Here is a 19,523-nt window from a genome sequence, read left to right as displayed (position 1 = left end):
CAAACATGCTCTGAAAACCAACAGCCCATCAGGCATATGGGCAGACTATTCAGCGGTCCCAGCTCCCTATGGGAGAGGGAACACTACCAGAAAACTGCAGGCCAAGTTGAGAGTAATCTTACTATAGCAGGTGACAGATGTTAATATCCTTCAGATAACATAATAAATGCCCTAAGATTAAAAAAAAAACATATTCATTGTGTGACCTCTATGGAATGAATCAGACCAAGGATTACAGTTGTCATGGTAGCTGTGAAATCCCAAACCACCTCATAATTTGAGCAATAACAAGTTGAAGTCTCCCAATTACATAAGTCTGAGAAAACATCATCAGTTTGTCCACAGGCCTGGTTAGGGAACCTGCTATGGAGAAGAGAAGTTAGTATAATTGCAGCAGTCACAACTATTTCCCAAAGCCCAACTTCAGAAGCAGGAACTTATTTCTGGTTAACAGAGGAGAACTAAAGGCTGTTAGAGTTTCCCCCATAACTCACCACTCCACCTCCCAAGACTTGGAGTTGTTGCTTGATCATATGTTCTGTAATCTGCAGTAATAAATGCAATGTAGTTAACAGAACATTTGATCAGTAATATTTAAAAATAAATTATTTTGAATCACTTATTTCTTATTTCATTAGGAATTTCAATGTTGGTGGGATTGTGGTCTCCCAGAGAGAAATAATATGCAATCTGAGGGTCTGCTGCTTGAAGAGCAGATATAATACATGGCCAAGAGGAATTTGTCTAGTTTTGGCTGGTATAGTTTGTGACCTTTTCTGGCACAGGATATTGTTGTGACCGAGGCCCAAGTAGTGATTACCAAACACAATTCAGTCCTGACCAAACTTATTTTATTAAAACAGCTGAGAATTAATTCATTCTCAGCTTAGTCCAAAACTAATTCTTCATAACCAGTCTGTCAGCCTTATCACCAACCTTTGATGTCTTTGGCAACCTGCCAAAGGCTTTTCTTGGCAAAAACCCCACAAAGTTCAAGAGACGTTGACAAGAAGTACTGGAATCAGTGTTGCTTTTCTACAAAGAACCCAATGGCTCATTGCTGCTCTTTTAAGCTTTATGGGAGTGGCCTTACTCCCGAGTCGTCCTTTTTGCTTCAGCTGCTCTTGCCTTCTGGCAGTTCTTTGCATGCATGCACTAGAACAGGCTCCTCCTATTCCTCTGCCTCTCTGCTGTCCGCCTCTGGAGGCTCCGGAGTCCGCGCATCGCTCCCAGATGGCCCTGGCCCCATCTCTGCCTCCGGCGCGAAGCCCTCGTCCGGTCCTTCCCCTAACTCCAGGACTGGCCCATTGTCCTCCCCAGCCTCCTCACTGTCCGACTCCGCTACCAGGTCCGCAGGCTGCTGGCGGACCACAACAGATATACTGATATAGACATTTATGATTTTGTCACTTACCGGCTTTATTATTGTAATTTACTTTGCGTGAGACAGCATTTGAAATCCATTCAGAAATTTTGACTGATTCAAAATTGAGTGATCTTTGTAGTGGTAATAGTATTTCCATATTATTACTGTCAGGTTTTGAGGTCATCTCAAATAAATTGCATTTCAAACAAAGTCTTTGATGAAAAACTCCCGTTTATTAAGCACGATATTCTAACTCCGACTCTATCGTAGCCAACACTGACTTCCTGACCCAAAACCCTCTCTTTCCTTTCCCCACTCTTCTGCACTCATTGGCCATCTTCCAAGTCACTCTACCCCTAATCTACTGCTCCAGCTCAAAGGAAATTCCCCCCTCCCATCCCATCTCCTAGGGGATATTATCTCCAGGGAAAATAAGTAGGTGAAAAGTCAAACGTCCCTTTCCAGACGCCTCCGCTTCTCCTTCTTATGTCAGCACTAGAGTAAATGCAGGTTGAAGTGCTGACAATTACACTATCACAGAGCTTTGGCAGATGAACATTTTTCATGTATAGACAAGAGAGAAGGTATTTTCTTTTCTTTGGTGATCAAATATATCTTTTGCATTTAAGAATGGGCTATATTCCAGAACTCTGAGAAAAGCCATATTCCAATAGCAGTAAATCTTTAATATAGATATGTGAGCAGTAATTTAGATTAATGTTAAAATTGTGCCAGAGAGGGCATAATAAAAAAATTACAACCATGTTCCAAAGTCTGCTTGCTTTTTCAGTCGTCTAAAAGTGACAGTTTTTTTCAATTATGTCAGGCATAGGGTAACATATCTTAGGGACCCCAAGGATCTTGCTATTGCTTGTAGAATAATATCCCATAATTGTTTTCTATCTATTCTTACCTATCTATTCTCAATAAATGGAAGCTCATGGAGAGCAATTCTACATCCAATACCAGTTATTCTACATCCAGTTATTTGCAGCAGGCATAGTGGTGATTAAGTTATACAATACTTGACAAATGTTATTCAAATTAGTACAACCTTAACTAATTCTCCCAAAAATATTCATGAAATAATTTTTTAAAACTCAGCTAAAATTGATATTTTATCATAAACATAGAAATCCATATTCTTTTAAATGTCATTTGATTCATAGAACTTATTTTTATTTAGGTATAATAAATGACAGGAAAAAAATATCCAACAAGATCTCTTTAAAACCAGTCATCTGTGGCTCATTTAGGTAAGAGTAGTCTGTCATTTCATTTTAGGTTTAATTTTTCCTTAAAAATTATTTATACTTTGTCCAAAACTTTGCCGAAAGGTCTAAAGCAGTAGTTGTGAGTTTTGGAAAAATCTTAGCTGACTAGATTGAATTTCCTAGATCATAGTAGCAAAATCAGTGTAGAAAAAGTGATTCGAGGAGGCATAGTTCTATTTGATTTACTGAATTTTATTTTAATTATATAAAATGTAATTTGTAAACCATCAAAAGGTTATAATGAAATCACAAAAATATAAATAAGGTAGCAAATATCTCTGGTTTTTATTTCATTTAATAATCATGTAGCCACTCATCTCAACTAAGGAAATTGGGCACAGCAGTAGGTATTATTTTTAAAAATGCATTGGATAATCTTTGTAACATTATTCTGGAAACTACTAAATTATTATTCAGTATTAATATAAGTAAATTACCAGTAAATTAAATGTGTGTGCAATACATGGCGACTTAACTGTGTTCCTAAAGGGAACATAAAAAGATTTCTTGTTAGTCTTCCATTCAGATTCTTATAAAAATGTTTTTATTTCTTCAGTTCCACAAATGAACAACAAGAAATACTGAATCCAAATTTTAGTATTCAACAAGTTATGAAAGGATCTAAATCTGGTGGTTTTTCAGAGCGGTCTTCAATTAGGTCATTGGCTCAGTTTGGAATGATCGTAAGTGAGGAAAACAAAACACATAATCATTATTCAGGGAAAAAACCTACCAAGATCTTTGTGCCTCCTTTTAAAATAAAATCAAGAACTTCAGAAGGTGGAATAAGTAATGTCAAAGACCATCTCTCATTCAGTTGCAAAAGTATCAACAGAATGGAAGAATATAACACAAAAATTAACAAAACCTTCATTGAATCAGAAAAAGATAATTGTGCACGAATATCAGCTTTGGATTCAGGATGTAGTAAAATAGTTCAAGGTACATTGGATATCTCATTCTTGTTTTTATTTTGGCATGTATGTAATGTTTATTATGATCATAACAATTTCTATAAAAATTCAATATACAATTGAACATATTTTATGTTGCAGACCTTTGAAAATTAGATATGAGATCTGTTTTATTGCCACTTAATACCTTTAACATCAAGTACTTTATTTTTTTTTAAAAAAAATCAATGTTTAACCTGAACAATTTCATTTTTTCCTACTTATTAATTATTGCCAGGTCCAGAGATATTGTCTAAAACTCTTATTATAACAAAAAATACCATTTAAGAAGCAAAATATAGAAATAAGGCTGACAATATTCTAATTGGATAACTTCCATATACAAAATAACAATTAGATTTCTAGTTATGGAAATACACAAAAGTTATAGATAGCAAATTCACAAATGTTATGACTTGTTAATTTTATAATTTCTTTTCCTAATTTTTATATAATGCCATCTCTAGACTAGGGAATTTCAGTTATATACAATTATATGTACTCTTTGAAAATTTGTAATACTAGTCAAGGATATCTCTCCTATTAATTAAGGATCTTTTTACATGGATTTTTTAAAAACACATGCATTGTTACAAAAGTAACTCAGATATGTAAAAATTACAGAAATAGCTTATTCACTAACAACACTGGTTTTGTTGGTGCACTAATGCTGAAATAAGGGCAATATGTCTCATAAATTTTTCATAGATAGTCCATATGTGATCTGCACTAATTAGAATTCAGTGTTGCATCTTAGGCAAGTTGGAACTTTCTGATTTAAATTAAAATTAAAATAGCTATGATTTCATTAATACTTTGGCAGACATAACAAAAATGACAACATATCTTCAGTATGCCAGAAATCTACAACAAATGAGAATTACAAAGAAACAAGATCAAATAATTCGTCCACAACCAGGCAGCCTGTACCTTGTAAAAAGATCTTCTGGTCTTTGCAGAATTCCCTTAAAAGCTGCAGTCAAAGAGAAATTGCCTGACTTTTATTCCAGTGAACAGGTAAGCACAGTATCTTTTAAGAGGCTTATTATTAAAAATTATCTTGTATGTGCATATACAACCTCTTTGGAATCTTAAGAAATTGAGTCTATAAACTAAAGTTTTCCATTTCATCCAGGGGTGAAATCTAAATTTTTTTGCTACCGGTTCTGTGGGCGTGGCTTAATTAGTGGGCGGGGCTTGGTGGTAAGGGGACTGGGAGGGCATGGCTTGTTGGTCAGGTGGGCGTGGCCAAGTCAATGTCACTTCTTTGCCCTTTTTTAACCTACAAAACACAACACAACACAACTGGCTTACCCACAATATAAAAGCAGCTGTGCTAGACCCAAAATGGCCCCTGCAACAAGCAGGAACCTCACACAGCCACAAAAAGCCCCAAAAAACAACTTTCACACTTTACACACACAAAATTCCACATACAGCTTTGTGAGATTTTGTGTGTTTGTGTAGTTAGAGTGAAACACTCCAGAAACACACTAAATCTCAGAAAGCTGCACAAATATTATTTTATTTTTATTTATTTTTATTTTTATATAAAAGCAGCTAAATTTAAAACTTCCTAAACTTTAAATGGCTAGGTCTAAAAAAAGAACAACTAAAAAAAACCCCAATTAACTATTTTTTAAAAGCTCCCAAAGGGGAAAAAAACTTACCCAATAGAACAGGGCTCTCCAACCTTGGCAACTTTAAGACTTGTAGACTTCAATTCCCAGAATTCCTCAGCCAGCTTTGCTTTGCTGGCTGAGGAATTCTGGGAGTTAAAGTCCACAACTCCCTGCCTGCTTGATTGCAGGCAGGGAGATTCAGTTGCTTGCTGATGCAATGGATTGCAGCGATTACAGCAAGGCATTGCGACCAGCAGCTAAGGTAAGCAAGCTGAGGGGAGGGGGGAGGGATTTTTGCTACCGATTAGCAGGCAACTCAGCTGAGATCGTCAGAGTTTGGCTCGTCAGAGCCATTTAAAAGAAAAAAAGGGCTCTGAAGATTGCGCGGCTCAGCTGGGCATGGGGGGCAGGGGCAGGGATTTTTGCTACCGGTTCTCCGAACTGCCCGCCACCATCGCTACCTACTCACCTGAGCCGGTCCGAACCGGGAGCATTTCACCCCTGATTTCATCCTGTCTGGAAACTCTGGTAACTTGTTTTAGAAAATACAAGTTTTTTCATAGTTTGAAGGGGGTATATTATAATAAGTTATTGTGTGCTGAAGCTGAAAAACAAAACTTTCTCATTTTGTCCAGTCCAGTTGATAGGGGACTTTATAGATTGGTTGTTTGCACAAAAAGCAAGAATACAATTATTCACATAATACTTATTATAGCCACTGATCAATAACTGCCATAGATGTTACTGTGTTTCCTGAAAATAATACACTGTCTTATATTTTTTTGAACCCGGAAATAAGCGCTTGGCCTTATTGCCATGCACTCAAAAGCCCGATTGGGTTTATTATCAGGGGATGTCTTATTTTGGGGGAAACAGGGTAGCTACAGATTAATTTCTGATGATTGTGGGTATATTTCTCATTCTTTGTAAGCAAAGATACTAATTTTAGTGATGGTGGTAGACAGGGGGATTTGATTTAAATCGAGTTGATTTAAATCACTAGTAAAAAGGCTTGATTTAAATCAACTCGATTTAAATCATAATTTTTAAAGAGCAACTGTCATCTCTGCTACTCCTTTGACCCACTGTTGACTCACTGATAGTCCCAGTGTTGCAGAATATACAGCCTCATGCTACATAACTAAACTCCATTTCATGTTGAATAAACTAAATTATTTATGTATCTTAAATAGAAAACTATCTTACGATAGATTTTTACCCCAAAAGTTTTTTATTAAAATAAATTCGATAAAAATCAAAAAAATCCGATTTAAATAAAAAAAAATCTGATTTAAATCAAAAAAATAAAATGATTTTTTTAAAAAATCATTGATTTTTATCCACCCTGGTGGTAGATCAAAATTAAAATAGAACAGATTTAGTGACAATACAAAGACACCGTAGTACAGATTTCTTTGGCTTTTTATTGTTTCTTCATAAGTGCTCCTCACAGAAGCTAAATTAGTGCACCATGTGCTTTGCACTTGAATTGTAATTACAATTGAAATTAAGCAGCAATGTGTAACAAAACTATAAACAGCTTATGTGTCTTCAAAATTTCAAGTCTTTATACAACTAGAAATATTTTAGAATTATATGTCCTGTTCCAACAACAGTTGGTTATTGTTTTTTTTATCAATTTTAACTTTTTTTTTGGTACATTATGCTATCTTCAGCACCATTTTTTACATAGAATGGTATGTATATTTCCATTATTTTCTCCCTTAATTCTGATTGATATCTTTCTATTCTTTATTTTTAATATGTTTTTGAAACATAAGACTTACAGTATATACAGTATGTACTGAATGTAACCAATTTCCCCATCTCCATTTTTTCTCTTTTTCCCTCTTCATTTTCTTTGAAGAGGAAAATAATACTAACATTCCTAATCCATTCAGTGGCATATTGATCTGGTTTTGATATATTAACAACTATAGAATGTTACATACCCAAGTTTCAGATGTATGTTTGTTACTCTTTCTTTTTTTTATCCGCAGTCCTGAGGAGATAACTTTTTGCTTTTAATTTTGATTAATCTGGATTAATTATTATTAGTGACTATGATTATTGTATATTTTGTTCTGAACTTGGATAATTTCAAGTAATATTAACTCTCTTTTTGTCCACAATCCTGAGGATATTATTTTTTGCTTCTAATTCTGATTAATCTGTTAATATTGTTAATGACAATATGTGGTCATCATATATTTTGTTCTAAACTTGGAAATTTCAAGTAATATTATCAAAAAAAAAATTTTGTCTGCCTTTTATCCTTGCAGTTGTATGCTTTTGGTGTTTCCAAGCAATGCATAAAAATTAATAGCACAAATGCAGAAGATTTTCAATTTCTCATCCAGGATTTTTTCAGTAGAAAATATTTTCTAGAAGACCATGGAATACAATTGGCTGATGGAGGATATATTATTCCTAATGATGAAGGAAAGGCCGGAAAAGAAGAATTCTTTTGGTATGATGTTTAAGAAATGTGTCTATGAGTATATAATATGTTATTAAGTGTTAGAATTACTAATGTTTTTAATGCCAGAAAGGTTTATATTTCTCAGTACCAGGGCAATGCAGAAACTATTTGTTTAAAATTAAAAAGTTGGTTTTTATTGTTCTCTCTGAAAAACTAAGATTAAGACACTGTTTACATTTTAATACTAAATCCAGAATCAAAAGCCATTTAACATTTCTACAGAAAGTCCTGGTTTCTTTCTTTCTTCTATATTTGATTTATTTGGTTGAAAGCAAAGATATTTTTCAGCCATGTGAAAGAGGTAACTCCAGGAACCTCATATACTTAAAAGAGAATATTTCCAAATATATTCACACCTGCATGAAAAGCCTGTTTAGAAATGACTCTAACATTTCTAGATGGCATTCTGTGGTTCTCATGACACATATAACACTTCTGATTATCTCAGGGATTGACCAGGTCACTAATGGTGAAAGCTAAGAAGTTGTTTAGGGCCTTATAGGTCATAAGCAAAATCTTGACCCCACTTGGGCTCTGAATGGCAGCTACCAGTTGAAAAGTTTATTCAGCTGTTGAGCTACTGTACTATCAATATTTTGGCACAGTATAAAGTAGGTTCTTATACTTGCTTGCTTACTTATTATTAGATTCTATTCTATTCTGCCTTTGTTTTATACAGTTCAAGCCTGGAGGCATAATGTTCTGTCCTATTTTCCCCACAACAAGCTTTGCTAAGAGAGTGGGCTGGTCCAAAATCACCCAGCTAGCTTTCATCTTTAAGGGAAGACTAGAACTCATTATTTTATTTATTTATTTATTTGGGGGGGGGGGAATGGGAAACTAATATCCAAATAAATGCTCCTTTTTGTTTATTAATTTAAATAGATCATTAATATTACTAGAATCAATTACAAGTATTGCTGCAGGCTTTTCCTTCTTACTAAAATAATTTATAAAACTTATTTTTTCATTGAAATGTATGATCTCTAGGTTCATGTACAAGAAAATAATAAGCACACTTCTTGATCATGCTTTATCACATGCATAATCCTTTTTTCCCTAGCATATATGCATACAAGCATGCGCACGCACACACACACACACACACACACACACACAAAATCCATTAATCTTTTTGAAATATATTTCCAGCATGGGTTCTGTCATTCATAGAATTTGCAACATACATCCAAATCTGACATCTGCTTTCTTCCATGTCCCCTACTCCACTTGACAGAGTTCTCTCAAGTACCTCTCATTTATGTTCATAGTCTTCTACATCCTAACTCTAGCATTTTCCTTTATCTTATCACATCCAATTCTTTCTCAAATTATTTTTCATTGTGTTTTGACTAAAATATAGAATTTTATAAGATAAATATGTGTAGTTGCCTGTAGTGATTTAGAGCTTAAATGTGAAAAGTATTAATGCAGGAGATAACACAAAGAAACTCCATAGGACATTTCTTAGCTTCTATACTAGTGGGAGTCTAGGCTGTGTTTTTATTTATCATTCTCTTCAAAACATGCATTTAAAAAGTTGAATTGTGATTGTTATTGTTGTCTTTTCTAAATTGAAACTCAGGATTTATCTTCTAATAGTTTGATAATTTTTTTAATATTTTTGTGCAGGGCTTTATGTGATACGCCTGATGTAGATCCCAATCTAATTTCCAAAGCCTGGGTGTATAACCATTATAAGTGGATTGTATGGAAACTGGCAGCTATGGAGGTTGCATTTCCACAAACTTTTGCCAGTAAATGTTTGACACCAGAAGGAGTATTACTTCAGTTAAAGTACAGGTAATGTAAAGATTAAGATTTGGGGAAATGACTCTTCTGAATTTTACCTTGTGTCTGTATAGTTGTTGTGACTCCGACCCCCGAGCCCGTCTTATCAGGGGGAGAAGACTCCGAAAGTGAAGGAGAGGAGTTGGCAAGGCCTCCCTCTCCAGGACCCTCCTCTCTGGCAATGCCTCAGGTGTCCTCCGAAGGCCAAGAGATGGGCCAGGAGCCAGGCACTTCTGAGCAACCGCAGTTAGACAGCGACGGAGATAAGTCTTGGCTGGATCCCCAACAGCATCTGAGAGACAAGCGCGCGCAGCAGAGAAGGAGGCGTGCCAGAGATTAAACTGAGTCACTGGACCACACCCCACAGGGGATAAAAGGGGGTGTGGTGGCCATTCAGGCCTTGTGACGGACAAAACTGAAAAGCTAGCAAGTCATACTGCGTTTCTGGAACTTCGTTATATGCCCTCCTTGGATTTATTATGGACTGGACTTGACAAGTCTTTGGCTTTGTGGACTTATTTTGGTTTATCGGACGGAGGAGAAAAACCTCCCTTTGTGAGTAAAGTTTTTGGCAGGCAGCTACTGGGTTGCTGCCAATTCTGTTATCTCAAAGAAATTCCTGACTGCTGGTTTTATTAACTCCTGGCTGACTGTGTGCGTGTGTAAGACAGGGACAGAACAATAGCCTTAATTACTGCTCTGCTTTCAAATGAGACTGTTGTTGTTTACTCCTTAAATTAAGTGCTATTACTTAGCAAGAGAATTGCTTCTCAAAAACATCCAAATTCAGTTTGAAATATTTGTTCAATTTTTTTTTAAGGTATGATATAGAAGTGGATAAAAGTCAACGATCAGCCATCAAAAGAATAACAGAAAGAGATGATGTTGCTGGAAAAACAATCATACTGTGCATCTCTAAAATTATATCATTTAGCACAAACATGCCTCACACTGCTGACGGCAAAAGCAGCAATGAGGACAATAAAAAAGAAGTGGCAATCATTGAAGTTACAGATGGTTGGTATGGAATTAGGGCAGTCTTGGATCCTCCTCTTCAGTCACTGTTATCTAGGCAGAAGCTTACAGTTGGCCAGAAAATTGTTGTACATGGAGCAGAGCTTGTGGGATCTCAGGATGCAAGCACTCCTTTAGAAGCACCAGAAACTCTGATGTTAAAGGTACATTTATAACCTATGATTGTACTTCAAGATGACTTTTATGTATTGTTGTAGGAATGGGCAGCGATAAACATTTCTGCATAGTTGTCTCTTCTTTTTGTATTTTCCTTTCAGAGTTGTAGGTCTCCAAGTCAGGTATCTCCCCGCCCCTCTTAAAGTGAACATATGTGTCTATAATTTGAGTTGCTTACAAATCCTTTTATTATCTACAGTATTTATAGGGCATTGAACTCAAAAATTTGAACTGCAGAATGAAAACAATCAAGGGGGGGGGGAGACAATATAGTGTTAAAAAACAACCCAATATATAAAATATAAAATGTCAACCAAAGATGATAAATCACCAACCACAGATAACTCATTTGACTAGATCCAAATGCTTAGGGGAGAAACAAATATTACAGTAAAATAGCAATAGCAATTAGACTTATATACCACTTCATAGTGTTTTACAGCCGTCCCTAACCGGTTTACAGAGTCAACGTATTGCCCCCAACAATCTGGGTCCCCATTTTACCGACCTTGGAAGGATATGGTTGATACACTCCTGACACATCAAGGAGGGCCAGAATGAATGCACTACCCCATCCTAAATTTGACTAGATCATTGACCAGCACAATAAAAGCCATCTCTGTACTTAACCCACTTCTAAACCCTCAAAGAATCCAGATAATCTACTTCCTCCAGAGTTCTCTGAAACTGGAAGCTGAACACCACCTTAGCAACCTTCTCTGAAGGTTGGAGACTGATGAAAGCTGTCCAGATTGATTGGGCCCATGAATGGTCTCTTGAATAGCAGGTGCTCCTCCATCTTTCAGAACTTGAAGAATCACATCGCTCTTAAGGAGACATTTTTATCACCACTTGATATCCACCTACATGCACCCTCTCTGGAAGCATTAACAAATCAAGAGGCCTTGATTTAATTGTGTAAGAAAATCCTGGGGAAAAAACTAAACTCTCTCTGAAACCAAATAAAGTCCTATAGGTACCTGGACCAGGTTGATCCAACAAGGCCACTTCCTTGCAAAGGTGGTTCCAGGGTCACTCTGTCCATTACAAGGGACAGAGGCCAACATCCCATGTCCAGATCACATAGCCACGTTCCTGAGACCAAATATAGTACCTTCAGCAAAATCAGAGTCACTGGTCAGAAGGGCAACTATAGAAATCAAGTTAATAAATAAAATGTACACAATTTGAAAATGAGTAGTATAGACTACTTTTATTGCACTTACAATTGACAGATCTAATTTATTCCCTTTCTCTGAAATTTAACATTTGCTCTATAATTAGATGTGCTATATGTTTAAAAATCTACATGGCTATCAGGCTACAACAATGTGTTCTGAAATAAGTACTTGTTTTGTTTTAGATTACAGCTAACAGTACTCGACGTGCTCGATGGTATGCCAAATTAGGATATTATCGTGATCCTCGGCCATTCTCTTTGCCTTTATCCTCATTGTTTAGTGATGGTGGGACTGTTGGTTGCATTGATGTCATTGTTCAAAGGATTTATCCTATACAGGTAATTTAGTATATTAGTCAGTCTTCAATACATACATAATTACTGGTATTTGAAAAGCAAATCTTAATTCAAATGTGTGACCTAATTTTCAACCAATATTTATTTCAGTGGATGGAAAAACCATCAATAGGGTCCTGTGTGTTTCGTAACAATCGAGCAGAACAAAGAGAAGCTGCAAAATTTGCTGAAAATCGACAGAAAACATTAGAAGCATTGTTGGCAAAAATACAAGCAAAATTCGAAGAGAGTGATGGTAAAATATATATCTATATTTTTAATTTTTTAGAATGTTATTTTGCATGTAATAAAAGAAAAATGTCTATATAGAGAGAAATATGAAAGCTGTTATACAACCTATCTGTTGTGTTTAACCTTTGTGTGTCAGAACTGTTTAGAAAACTGTACTATCTCTTTTCTTCTCAATTATATTTGATTCCAGCCCCTATAAACAGAATTAAGTTACTGAAACGTTTAGACTTTGAAAAAATTGCATTTCTTAAGTATAGAAATATATCCCACATATAGTATATGCCTGAAAATTATAAAGTAATGTTACTGATTCAATAATGTTTAAATGGTATTAACAGTTAAAGAAGTATCAGATTTTAAGAAAGTAATTGTTCCAGTTACTTAAACAGAATGAATGTTAAAGTTTCTCTTTTAGAAATGATTTCCTCTGAGTACTTCTCACTCCAAAATAATAATTCTGTCCTAACTATAAACCAGATTTACAATTCATTGCATTAAGTAATTTATGCCTAGTTTAGAACATTGACAGATCACACCCTATATACCCGATTGTTTAAATAAAAATCACCCCCATACATTTAATAAATGATCTGCAGGTTGCCCTTTCTATGATAAAATATAAAGCAATAGCAGAAGGAATCATTTTCTATTTAAGCCTATTAAAGCACACATCTTTGTGTCTGCTGTATGCAGTGTTCGAACCAAGCTTCCATAGATAGGGTTTACTGCTTTGCTTGATTGGATTTACTACTGTGTTTATGAACACAGTAATCTGCCACCATCATGATGTTATTACTTCAAATTAGATTGAAAACTGTGTGTTACTGAAGTTGTAAATCGATTTTGATGCAGAAATATGTTATCAGCCTCCTGATGAGTTGAAGTACTAAATAACACAGGTTTATGGAATACAAATTAGGTGGTCAGAGTTTTTGTTTTTTCAGGGAGAAAATGTGAGCCACAGGTGGAGCAAACACTTGAGTTTGGATTGTGCTGTCTGACTTCTTATTTAAGCAGTAGCCACCTGCCAAAAAAAAGATAGCTTGTTATTTTGACTGAACTGATATCAAGAGTTACCGACAATGGTTATGGACAGCTAATGGAAGGTCTAAAAGATAGTGGAGAGAATGTTCTCGGTTGTGTTGCAATATTCAAAATTGGAACGCCTGCTGCCAATTCTTGATATTTTAATAGTATTTTTAAAAACAGGGTGATTCTGTTTGGTTCTTGTTTGGGTGTGTTTTTAAATGATGTTATAAATATAAGACATTAAATATATTTGTATTGTTTTTAGAAAAAACAATGTTATTTGGAATGGTAAGTTTAAATTAATTGCTGGCGCTTCCTTTGTAATCTATCATGATTTGTTACAATTTCCTTTCAAAAGCTTAACAATCACCTTAAGTTCAGTTCTATTTGATTACTGTTAACTGGGAATTCACAGCAGTAGATATTTAAGACATATTAATTTTATGTCTCATTAATTTTTAAAACAGATAAAGGCAAAAGAATACTGCGATCCCATGCTCTAACAAGGCAACAGATACGTGGTCTACAAGATGGTGCAGAGCTTTATGAAGCAATTATTAATTCTGCTGATCCATCTTATATGGAGGTAATGTTTTTTAAAAAAACAATGCTAGAAATAGTCATTCTACAATTTTTTACCTTTTTGCCAGAGAGTTCCAGTTAAAAAACAAACACAATGAGTAAAGAGGATAAAGCAAAAGGAGGCACAGGTGGGGGAAAGCAGGAATACAGAATGACACCACCCCCCAAAAAAAGAGACGGTGAAAATTGAGAGAAATTTCACTTAATATTTTAAAAGAGCTACATTTCAACCATTGTTACAAATATTGGGAAATTTAACAACGACAGGTGTATAACTAAATTCATTTGCTACACAAAAATGTTTGGGGGCTTAGATTCTTTGTTTGAAGTAGTCATTTAAGTTCAACCCCCTGCTTAGGGCAGGAATCCACACTAAAGCATCTCGGTAACAACATATCCTATCTATTGATGTCAGACTGCTTGGTCTGTTTGTGCTTTCAATATCCCCTTTAGATACTGCTTTCAAGATCCCCTTTAGAACTCCCATCTTGAACTCTTCCCAAGAGATCCCATTTTCCTTGAAAATCAAGAACTCTATTATTACACTTCCCCCCTAAACCTTTGCTATTATTGATTTGTATTCTTTGAATCCTAACATAGTTTATGAACCATGACTTATGGGTTGAATGTCACAACTGAACCCAAGTATAGTAGATTGTTCAGTAACAATTAAAATGAACATAAAAGGGTTCATATTAACCCTTTTATATGAGAGATCTAGCATTTGGCTTCAATAGTACTTTGAATTTTAACATGAAAAGAGAAAAAAGAAAAGGTAGGATTCATTGTATTGCTTATTGCAATGAATGTATGAGCTTGATTGTATAAATTCAATGCCCATGACAAATTTAGATCTTGTAGCCGTGATTGGATAGAATATTAGTACTTGATTTAAAAGTAAGATTCATTAAATTCAGTACAAACTATATTGGTATTATCTTTAAACTTTTGTAGGCTTTGGATTACATATCACAGTGATTTGGACTTGTTTCTTCTTTATAGTTACTCTAGGATTTAGAGTGAGAGTTTTACCGAGTTAATTTATCTCTTCGTTAGGCTTTATTAAACTAATTATATATTAGTTTAATAAGCAAGTGATACAGTAGCAACAATAGTTTTTGGAAGTCATTCCATTTGTGTAAATCAGTCATACTTCAAGAGTAGACCAAAGAGCATATCTGGCAAAGAGCCAAAGACCATATCTGGCTCTTTGCCTGTCCCCCTCTGGTCTGTTCAAGAATATAGGGCTGGTAGACAAAGCAGAATTTAAAATGTGCTGTTTGTCAGATTTTATAACATTTTCTACAAAAAAAGTTCAAAATTCCTATATAAACATTATAAAATAAAAAAATTAACAAGAATTTATGACCACTTTACTCTTTGATTGATGCTTTTAAAAACAGATTAACATGAATTGGTTAAACAAAAGGCAAGTTAATTGGAAAAGAAGTCTAAAAACAGTCCTTTTTCCACATCATTTGAAAAACTATTTGAAAAGTTTTTAATTATGAGAATAGAAAACACTTATTGGACATTTTAGTGTTGCCCATGCACAATAACAGTGAGAGTAATAGTGATTATTACTCCCAAGGATACTTTAATTTGAATTCTTTCATCGAATAGGAAATTGAAACTGATGGGTGAATAGCTATTTTTGATTCGGATTCTACCTATATCTAAATTGATATGTATAGGATTTAACTGGGAAAAAATTACATTTGATAGCCAAACATGTTCATATGTTTAATATTCCATGTTATAATGAAAATGGGGCTTATTTTATGTTTTCCTTTTGTAAAATCTATATGCAGTAGCTGTTTCAGTTTTACCATTGTTTATTGCAGGGTTTTTTCAATGAAGAGCAATTAAAAGCCTTGAATAGTCACAGACAGATGGTCAATGATAAAAGGCAAGCCCAGATAGAGGCAGAATTCAGGAAAGCTGTGGAAGCTGCTGAGCAAGAGAAAAACAGCTCCTGCAGAAGGGATGTATCCAGCATAATCAAACTACGAATTGTAGATTATGGGACAAAAGAAAACTCAAAAGGTAAATATGATCTTAATCTGATCTGAAAGGCATACTGACTGTAAATATATGTAATAATATAGTATCTAAGTAACGCTATATTCATATAACCTGTTTATTTGAATTCATTGTATGTCACATTGGATGCATTGTTAAACTGTAGCACTATGCAAATAGTAACATTTCTAAAAGTAAATTTAATTAAGTTCTTCTGTGGCACAGATATGAATGGATATTATGTGTAGTTTTTGTTTATTAAGAATAAAATACAGGGAGGTCTCAACTTGGTGACCTCAACTGGGACCAGAACGTCCATTACTATACAGGACATACTTGATTTTATGACTTTTTTGCCAGTGTTTAATGAATTGCACGGTCATTGAGCAAATCTGGCTTTTCACAATGATTTTGCTTGTTAGAAGCCAGCTAAGGTCACAAATGGATTGTGTGGCTGGGATTCTGCAGCTGGGATGCCAGTTGCCAAGCACTCAAATTTTGATCATGTGACCATGAAGAAACTGATAAACTAGTCATAAATAACTTTTTTTCAGTGCCATTGTAACTTTGAACTGTTACTAAACAAATGGTTTTAAGTTAAGGACTACGTGTATGGTCAATGACCAGCAAGAGTATTTTTTTAAAGATGCACCATATTGTTGTCAAAATACAATCTGTATTTTTAATTCTAAATCTTAGAAGTTATACTGAACATCTGGCGTCCACCCTCACATGTTTGTAGCCTCTTAAAGGAAGGAGGACGATACAGAATTTTACAGTTATCTGCATCTCACTCCAAAGGCAAGTTGAAAACCAACAATATACAGTTAACAGCTACCAAGAAAACCCAGTATCTGCAACTTCCAGTAAGTGTTCTTTAAGACTTAAATTGAACTACTTAAGTTACAGGTTTTATGCAATTTTCATAATGTTATTATCCATAATGCTATTAGGTTTCTCAAGAAAATCTATTAGAAGTTTACAGACCAAGGGAATGTCTGGTATATGGTAAACTGATGGAGCCCTCCTTCCGACCAGCTTGTTCTGAAGTGGATTTGGTGGGATATATAGTTTGCGTGACAAAAAGAGCAGGTATGTTACATATTGTAATCACACTTATTACATATATGTAAGTCATTATGTATGTTCCAAATTTGTATCCTTAAAGTCATTTTTTTCCTCCCAAACTGAAATGTAGAAGCTGTAAAATTTCTCTGAAGTTTTACGTAAGTGATGAAATAACCCACCCCATCACCTGAGAAAAATGGATACCTTCTGCCTTAGTTTGTTTGTGTAATATATGGTGAAAAATCACTGGGCTTTTAGTTTTAATTAATTGCAATATTGCAAATTTAAATTGTCTAGATCTAGTTATGAACAGAAATCATAGAGGCACCATATAAACCAATCAACGTTAATGTGATCGTGGATCTGCATCAATATAAACCAAGGATTTCCATCTACAAATCCTATATTTTAATGGTGTATCAGGAAAGTTTTTTAATATTTTTAATATTTTCCCTTCTTTCACTGTACCAAGCTCCATCTAACAAATGTGTGATATTCTATGGACCTGTGTTTACTTTCTTTAAATTGGGTTTCATAACAGCTGAAAATTTAAGCCACAATAGTTTTATGCATAAAAAAAGAGTGGGTTACTTTTTAGATTTCTGTTGTTTGTTATTGTGTTGCTTTTCACAATTGTGTTTGTTTAAATTATTCGCTTTTCTTTAGTGGGAGTTGTGGGAGCTTTCAATTTTGTAGAAATTAAAAAATACTAATTTGATGGATTTTGGGGTAACAGTCAGAAGCAATTTGCTTCTTCAGTCCATTTCTAAAGAAACAAGGTGATCCTTAATGAACAGCTGAGTTAAAGAGCAGATCAGTAGGATTACTGGGTAGTGATGGCAGAATGCAGTATAGGGGAAAGGGAAGAGTTGGCATCACAGGACTTGTTGATTATTCTTTTTTTCCCTTGCATTCCTGCTGCAAATAGATTATAATTTTCTATCAGCAGTAGCTGCGAGTAGAGGATTTTTTTATTTTGAATTTCAACTGGCCAACATGTAAACTTTAATATTAAATCCAACAAGTTGTATATTTCATTTTTACATAGGTTTTTCTACATTGGTATATTTGTCAGATGAACATCATACTATAATAGCAATTCAGATTTGTACAGATCTCAAGCAGTTTGCTATTGAAGATATAATCATTCCATCTGCATTGATCTCTGCAACCAATCTTCAGTGGCGACCTGAATTCAAATCAGATATTCCCACCCTATTTGCTGGAGAGCTGTCTGCATTTTCTTCAAACCCAAAGGAAAACCATCTCCAAGAAATATTCAAAGAATTTAAAAATACCATTGAGGTAAAGTTACTTATTTCTAAAGAACATTTAAGTACACTCAGTGCATGCAGTGCACACATTACTTTTTTTGTGATACAGATTAAAACACAGCATTCTACAATTGATTCAGTAAGTATCTACATCATTTTTTTTTCTATAACCTTCCACATTTCAAAACCCCTTTGTGGAAATGAATCTAAATGCTGCAGTCCTACAGATAGTCTTCATTTAACAACCACTTGTTCAGCAACTATTTAAATTTACGACAGTGCAGAACAAGTAGTAGTTATGACTGACCCTTGTATTTGTTGGTTGCAGTGTGCTTGTCATATCTAGGTACTTGATGCCCACAATATCAGTGCTGCAGTGTCCCATAGTAATCCAATCACCAATTACAACCTTCTTGCCAGTTTCTCACAAGTAAAAACTATGTGAAAGCCAGGAGTTCACAAATGGTGACCATGTGAGGTCGTCACTTAAAAGACCATGTTGATTTGTTTAATAGCATCTCTTAAGTGCTGGAAATTGTGTCACTAAACAATGAGGTCACGTGCCTTAAAGCCATGGCATTTAGCAACAAATTCCAGTCCCAATTGCCATTATTAAGTGAGGACTACCCATATATATTTTGTTACAAAAATCATATGTTCTTTTGGTAACTCCTAACATTTAAAAATAAGGTATTAGTTGCATACTTAAAAATAATTTCATAAAACATGTATTGATACTACAGCTGAAATACAGTATGTGTTATTTCAGTTTTTGTTGTTTTGTTTTTAAGTTGCTGTTCATTCCCCAGAGTTGTATGTCAAATAGATGGTCATATAGAATTAAATAATAATATCTATATTTTACCAGAATGCAGTTATAATACAAAAATATTGTTTTTGTGTTGTAGAACAATGGCTGCTTTAGCAAAGAGGCACAATACAAAGTCATGAATTTTTTAAAATCAGATCCCTTGCAATTACTTAGTTTTTCCAAAGAGTGTGGCTTGGATCCTCCCTGGAAATCTGATACAGGAAATAAACAAGTAAGTTTATCAAAAGAACAATATTATAAATGCTGTTCAAAAGTAAATTATTCTATGT

At 34.6% G+C, this 19,523-nt stretch overlaps 1 protein-coding gene across 1 annotated transcript in view; it reads left to right on the top strand.

Moving 5' to 3' along the window:
- Positions 1-19,523, top strand: part of BRCA2 (BRCA2 DNA repair associated) — a 45,199-nt gene that overhangs the window by 18,994 nt on the left and 6,682 nt on the right. The window contains exons 12-25 of the mRNA XM_070942804.1: positions 2,553-2,622; positions 3,197-3,582; positions 4,417-4,610; positions 7,498-7,685; positions 9,330-9,500; positions 10,309-10,666; positions 12,043-12,198; positions 12,307-12,451; positions 13,944-14,062; positions 15,903-16,104; positions 16,780-16,946; positions 17,034-17,172; positions 18,197-18,453; positions 19,331-19,465. Coding sequence (XP_070798905.1) covers positions 2,553-2,622; positions 3,197-3,582; positions 4,417-4,610; positions 7,498-7,685; positions 9,330-9,500; positions 10,309-10,666; positions 12,043-12,198; positions 12,307-12,451; positions 13,944-14,062; positions 15,903-16,104; positions 16,780-16,946; positions 17,034-17,172; positions 18,197-18,453; positions 19,331-19,465 — 2,687 coding nt within the window. The remainder of the gene's footprint in view (positions 1-2,552; positions 2,623-3,196; positions 3,583-4,416; positions 4,611-7,497; positions 7,686-9,329; positions 9,501-10,308; positions 10,667-12,042; positions 12,199-12,306; positions 12,452-13,943; positions 14,063-15,902; positions 16,105-16,779; positions 16,947-17,033; positions 17,173-18,196; positions 18,454-19,330; positions 19,466-19,523) is intronic.

Source organism: Pituophis catenifer, unplaced genomic scaffold (assembly GCF_029215685.1).
Source record: "Pituophis catenifer annectens isolate HBS135680 unplaced genomic scaffold, rPitCat1.0.hap2 SCAF_4, whole genome shotgun sequence".
In the NCBI taxonomy this organism is placed as follows: domain Eukaryota; kingdom Metazoa; phylum Chordata; class Lepidosauria; order Squamata; family Colubridae; genus Pituophis; species Pituophis catenifer.
This window is presented reverse-complemented; position numbering and strand designations above follow the sequence as displayed.